Below are 6432 nucleotides of genomic sequence, written 5' to 3'. Positions count from 1 at the left end.
GAGATATCAAAAAAGTACTCCAGGGTGTTGTTCAGCATGGGGGTGAGTAGAAAATGAAGGCTAATCATGTTTTGGGTGTACTATTCCTTTAAGGCCCCTTGGCTGCTTCAGTATTTAATGTTCAGTTTAGGCTGGAAGGCCATGTAGGGGTAAAGTTTGGTCTTAAAACTTCAAAATTTTGTTCACTGCAACAATCATTTAAATCATTTCCACAGTTTCATGTTGGGGATTTTGCATTTAAAGTATTGTGTGTTTTTCTTTTAGCATGTTTAATTTAGATAACAGCAAATTATTGGTGACTTCTAGAAGCATTTTATCTCACTGGCTTGTTTTCACCTGTATGCTACACTTTTCTTTAATTAAAAAGCTTAGAACATCATACCATTTCCCTTCTGTGTTCATCCATCAGATTAAAATCTTTAATTTTAAATTGCTGAAATTTTTAGAGGGCACTTAATTTCCTAACCTATAAAAGGGATTTCTAGCTCTTGTTTGTTATATATGATAGTGTAAAAGTGCAGCAGTTTGATCTTCACTTTGGCATTACGCTCCAAACATTTACATTTTTTTTTAAATATTTTGATGTTTATAAAAATGATCTGACCTGTACATCTGCGGCGCTCAGCCATATTTCAGATCATCCAAAGTATCCGTATGGGGATGTGACCCAGGGGGAGGACAGGGACCCCCACCCCCCTCTTCATGTCAACACTGAGCCTGGCTAGCCGACGCCTGCACATCTCATCGGCCCCCCTCCTCTCCAGAGACCATCAGCCCTTACGGATGGACCCCTGCCCTCCATCAGCGTTTACAGTGTTACAGTCTGTGGTACTGACAGCTTTTCTATGGACAGTCTTAAACCACGCCGGCTGGAGAACCTGTTCCATTAATCGCTTGGCTCGCGTGTGCAGAGGTGTGAATGAGCTGGCAGTGATTCCTGCTGATAATGTGCCATATCCGTCTATGTACGTTTTCATCTTTATTGTATGAAAATCAAGTTTTTTTTCTTTTGTTTTTTTCAAATAAATGTGAAGCAGTTAAGAGTGTTTATTGTTTACAGATACACTATATTGTTCAAACTGGGTTTGACTTCCTTTTAACACAAGATTGAAGCCTGGCAACTTCAATGTTGCCTTTAAAACAACTTCAATGTTGATAGGAACAAACACGGTGGTGGTGGTGTGATTAACAGGGCTAGTTTAGCTGGATGCGCCAGTATGCACTATATATCTGCTCATCAGTAGAAGATCTTAAAGGAGAATCTTCTTAGAATGTTCAGAAAGGTTTTAGGGTGGCTCCTTCGAAAAAAAAAAAAAACAATCTACTGAACTTTGTTTCCAAATTTGAAGACGTTTCGCTTCCCATCAAGGAAGCTTTTTCAGTTCAAAATGTCAGAAATGGCGTAAAGGCTTTATAGAGTGGACCAAAAAGGCCTTGTTCTAGGGTGGCCTATTCAAAGCCCGTACTGCAATATGGGGCTGTGTTATGATTCTAAACGCCGACGGATGAAAACCCTCCTGATCTCAGGTAAAGCCAGTGTGAAAAGGTTTGAACCATTGACCCCCATTTCCTGTCAGAGCACCTTCAAAATAAAGGCGACCAGCGCCAATAAGAAGGGTTAACATTCCTGCTGCTAAAAGTAGAAAACACTTAGATCTAGGAGGTCGTTACTTTTCCTCATAGAGACAGGTTGGGCTGAATATTTTTTCTTGAGAACAGAATCCTGTATTCAGTCATTGAGTCTGATTTGAAACATGTAAATAAACAAATCAGTAAGGAGGCTGATGGTTTGAGGAAGCTCATGACTTAGTGGGATCTCTCCGATGAGAAGACTCAGACACCAGGTACTCTTAAGCAGGTTTATTGAAAGTTGTGAAGTGCAGCTGTCAAGTGCAATTGTAGGTATTTTGTTTTCTCATCCGGTCTTTGAAGGAACATGCACAGAACATGAGCATACAACCGATACACAGAATGAAAAACAAATAACATCTTCAGAGCTTGTTTCTTTTTTTTTCTTTTTTTACCCTAAGTATGCATTTTCAAATCCAAAAGTTTTTCACTGTCAAAAAAAAAAAAAAAAACTCCCAAAAAGGTGCAATACTTAAAGAAAAATAGCAATGAGAAACTGTTTACAGTCAGAGTTAAATGTGTCAGTGAGAGAGTAGGACAACGTTGTTGTCAGTTAAATAACCTAAACCTCCTTTTAGATCCAAAGTCCAGAAATTACAGCATTAAAGATGGATGACGGACTGACCCGCATCAATCAGCGTGACCTAGATAGCATCTGTTCTTCCATCCTCTCCTTTTTTACATTGTACTTACACTATACAGAAATGTACATCGTTTTCTGCCCATTGAACTTTTTGGGAAAAAAAAAAAAAAAAAACCTGCAGCTTCGCCCAAAGCGTCCACCCTGTCGATGGAGAAGATGCGACATGCGGGGACGGCGCCGAGGGAACGGCAGCAATGAGCTTCTTCGAGGGCAAACTAATGAGCCTGAAAGGGAAATACTGAAAATAGATTTATCATCATCTTCATAAGAAAGCACGTTTTGTTCATCTCGCCAACGCACAATTTGAGGAACATCGTCAGCATCGGCGCCCACCCACCCCCACCCCCCCATTCCAGATGGGGGCTATGACATGATAATAATGGCTCACAATCGTATTCTGTCACCGAGAAGAACTTCTCTCTCTCTGTCAGGATCTAGCCTTGGTACAGAACCACTTTTTATTTACATAATTCAGCAAAATGGATAACGCCCCCACCCCCGCAAGTTAAAACCCAGACACAGGCACAGTGATTTCATTTTAAATCTACAGGTAAGCATAAATGGTGTCACTGACTGTTTCTTCATGGTTAAACATTCTTGTTGATGACCCGGGTTATTTGGCAAATGTGTGATAATTCCTCTTCTGAACTTACCCACCCCCACCCCCCGAACACACAGCATAGTAGGATTGTCACTGTCCACTGCGTGGAGAAACCTCAGCTCCGCTCGGCCTGCTGGCTGGCTGCATCCTTCAGAGATAAATATGTGCAAATTCTCATCTTGACAGCATGGCCCTCCTGCAGCGGAAGGCCAAGGGTGGCTCTGCGGCTGCCGCCGGCCTTTAAAACTAGAGGATGCTCAGTCTGTGTCGTCGGGCTACGCAGAGGGGCCGGAGCTGTGCGTGGCGGGCTGGATGAGGCCGGCGGCGCTCGGAGGCCCCGTCGGCGCGTCTGTCTGAGGGGCGGGCGGGGAGCCGGTCTGGACCTTGGCCTGGAACTGGGCCATCTGTTCTGGGCTGGCCAGCTTCTTCAGCAGCGTGTTCTCCTGCTCCAGCTGGGAGTTTTGCTCTATCAGGGTCTTGATCTGCTCCTTCAGGACCTCCACCTCCTCACGCACGGCGTACATCAGGTGGCTCTTCACCAGATCCTACATCAGACACAGACACAGTGTTAGGGTAAGGGTCTATAATCTGGGGCTCCTTGGCCCTATGTTAGGGTCTTTAGGGTAAAGGAAACAGGAAAAGATTGCCGTTTGAGAATCTCCAATCAAACCCTACAACTGAATAAAATCAATGCTCATTTCTATTATTCAGTCCTTTTATTTTATGAAGCTCCTGGTGTTTTAATGCAGATTTTTTTATAAAGATATTTTAATAAAGACTTCTTGGGAAATAAGTTTCTTTATAAATGTAATGTATTTAAGTCCTAACTTCACAGAAATTTAATTAACCCAATTTTCCCTCTACAGTATTTTAACTCTAAACAATTAAGGTTTACATAAACAAAGGGTTAATACATACAAAAGAGGATTAGGGGCCACTGGAACAATAATAATTTTAAAAAGTTAACAGATTTTTCAATTTTATTTCAGTTTAATCTGAGAAAAAAAGTCAGAATTCTGACAGTTAAGAAACATGTTAGCATCAAGCGGTAGCCATGTCAGTTTTAAAGACTAAACTAGCTCTCTTGTTTTAATCACCTTCTGCTCTTCCATTAATTAAATAGCATCTTTGTGTTAAATAGCATCACGTAAAAAGTCGCCTAATTCCGTCATTTTCCACCAGTGTGTTACTGGCCCTCCCAAACCACTCACATCTTTGTCAGTGAAGCTGAGTGCTCCCACATCTCTTCCGTCATGGTGCCCATCTACATTAAACTTAGAGTTTTGGATCTTAAAGTCAGAATTCTGAGATTAAAGTCTAAAGATTTCTGACTGTTTTCTCATATTATACTGAAATAAAATTAAAAAATCTGTTCTCTTTTTTTTTTTTCCCCAGTGGCCCTAATCCTGTTCTGTAAATTCGTAAAGAGTTATACTTGCTAATGTTTTCACAACAACTACCTTTGTTTGGTTCCATTCATAAAATAGGATATAAATGATGCTATTTTGTTTAAAACAGTTTTAAAGTTACAAAAATATACACCCTGCTGTTCAAATCAATCCAGGTAGCAACTTTTGCAGCTTTGATCCCACGCCTGACCAAAGGTGGTCTATGTGCACACAGTATTGTTCCTCACATAGAAAGTCTCCACCAATCAAACCTGTTATGACCGAGTCAACCAGTTCATATTTAACCACAGCATTTTAAAATTTAGAGTTAGTATTCATCAAGAGAAAAAAAAAAGTAAAATCCTCTCTTTTCATTAAGAGGTGTGCAGAGTTGGACTGGTGTGGTAAAACATATATGACTGCCGAGCAAAGCAGAAATGGATTCAGATATTCAGGAAACACTGACAGATCAGTCAACAACCACAATAAAAGCTTTAGGTATAACCCACGCTTCACGGACATTAAACTGCATCAAACTGGAATCAATAAGAGATGATATCCTGTGTTTGATTATTTTTTTCATCTTATTTTATAGGTCAGTGTAAGTCCAATGAAATATATTCATGTGTTATTCACTCATATTTTGGACTCATCTTGTTTTTATTCCAAATCCTTTTCTTTTTGTATTTAATCTAGCTTTGTTTTGTTTTTATCTATTTAATGAGAATAATTGTTAAAACCTGACAGAAATAAGAGCCATAATCTAGTTTAAGACTTCACAAAAAGGTGACAAAAGAAAAGTGGATGGGGAATATTTCCAGGATGCTCTCAGTCTAGCCCCGCCCACCCATAGATGGGGAGCACCAATCAGAAGCCGAGATATTTATAACCAGGCGTGTCTTCCAGTTTGCCTAGCAACAGCCCTGACAACGGAGACAGAGAAACAGAAAAACCTGTTTGGCTTTTCTTTTTAGAAAATTATTTCATTTGGGGATACGGTTAATAAATAAACACTTGGTTTTAGCGTAAACGTAAAATAAAATCATTTAAATCAAATAAACGGGGAAAATAGGATATTTTTATGTCAACGTTTATTTTTATTACACCTTAATGTTTAGTCATTGGTTAGAATAAGTGATTTAAAGAGGTTTCTACCTGTTCAGACTTGACAAAGGGAAAAACTCACCATTGCTTGTTCGATCTTGTTGTCGATGGCCACCACGCTGGCTCCGGACGAGCTGCAGAAAAAAGAAAGAGGAATAAATAAAACATGTCCAGCCGTGCTGTGCTGCAGCGAGGGACAAGCGCTGCCTTTCTCCTCCTTTAGAGGAATGTGGGTCGGAACAGGAAGCATCTGGAAATTTCTCTCGGTTTAACGTCGATAAATAAAAAAAAACCCAGCAGCGTTTGAACGCCTCACCGCCTGCGGCTTTTTTTTTTTTTTTTTTTTTTTTTACCTGCCGTCCAGCTTCAGCTGAGAACCGTCTGCGCTCAGCAGCGACGACAGAAACGACATGGAGAAATTTCTCAGCTGGCAAACGCCTAAATCCATGGCCACGGAGTAGCAGGACGCATCCATGCTGCTCATGGTTTCCAAACAGCCCGCAGTCCGCCGCCGCCACGCCGCTTCGGGGAGACGCATCCGCACCTGGGAGTCCGCAAAGGTTCGGAATAGAGCCGCAGCGGTTCCGGATGCGGTCCAAGGTCAGCTCATCTCAGCGGCACACAAAAGGACTGCGGATCTCCACCATCCTGCATAATTTATGCAGAGCCAGCGGCTGCGCGCTGATTGGTGGAGGAGGAGGAGGCTGTTTTTAATACTCTATGCAGGAACGCCTCCACCTGGTGCTCAGCTGATGCTCTGCATCCTGCAGAGCAGGGGCAGTGCTAGATGGGGGGCCATTCATCGGCCACCCCTATCATTTTTCCCCCCTCTACAGACGGTGGCAGAAGTAATACTCTCAAGTGCATTAATCAACAATTGTAATTTTTCATATCTTAATTACTTGACAACAAAAACACCATGGTTATGATGCACATCAATATACTGACATTAAAGATAAGCACAGAATTCAAGCAGAAATAGATTTTGTGTTTTATAGGGTAAAAAGATAATGAAGTGTGTCTGCAAGTCATCTAGGAGTCTTCATATTTTAATAAAAAAACTTACT

At 41.2% G+C, this 6432-nt stretch overlaps 2 protein-coding genes across 2 annotated transcripts in view; one reads left to right on the top strand and one right to left on the bottom strand.

Moving 5' to 3' along the window:
• Nucleotides 1-1196, top strand: part of LOC107083555 (stress-associated endoplasmic reticulum protein 2) — a 12549-nt gene extending 11353 nt beyond the window's left edge. Inside the window, exon 3 of the mRNA XM_015372874.1 lies at nt 626-1196. Coding sequence (XP_015228360.1) covers nt 626-666 — 41 coding nt within the window. The 3' untranslated portion in view covers nt 667-1196. The remainder of the gene's footprint in view (nt 1-625) is intronic.
• Nucleotides 1197-1851: 655 nt separating this feature from the next.
• LOC107083573 (TSC22 domain family protein 1-like) overlaps nt 1852-6432 on the bottom strand; it is a 34870-nt gene continuing 30289 nt past the window's right edge. The window contains exons 2-3 of the mRNA XM_015372905.1: nt 5448-5499; nt 1852-3418 (exon numbers count right to left, since the gene is read on the bottom strand). Of these exons, the coding sequence (XP_015228391.1) occupies nt 3149-3418; nt 5448-5499 (322 nt within the window). The 3' untranslated portion in view covers nt 1852-3148. The remainder of the gene's footprint in view (nt 3419-5447; nt 5500-6432) is intronic.

Source organism: Cyprinodon variegatus, unplaced genomic scaffold (assembly GCF_000732505.1).
Source record: "Cyprinodon variegatus isolate N-32 unplaced genomic scaffold, C_variegatus-1.0 Scaffold77, whole genome shotgun sequence".
Lineage (NCBI taxonomy): Eukaryota > Metazoa > Chordata > Actinopteri > Cyprinodontiformes > Cyprinodontidae > Cyprinodon > Cyprinodon variegatus.
Note: the sequence above shows the minus strand (reverse complement) of the source record. Positions and strands in the feature narration are given on the sequence as shown.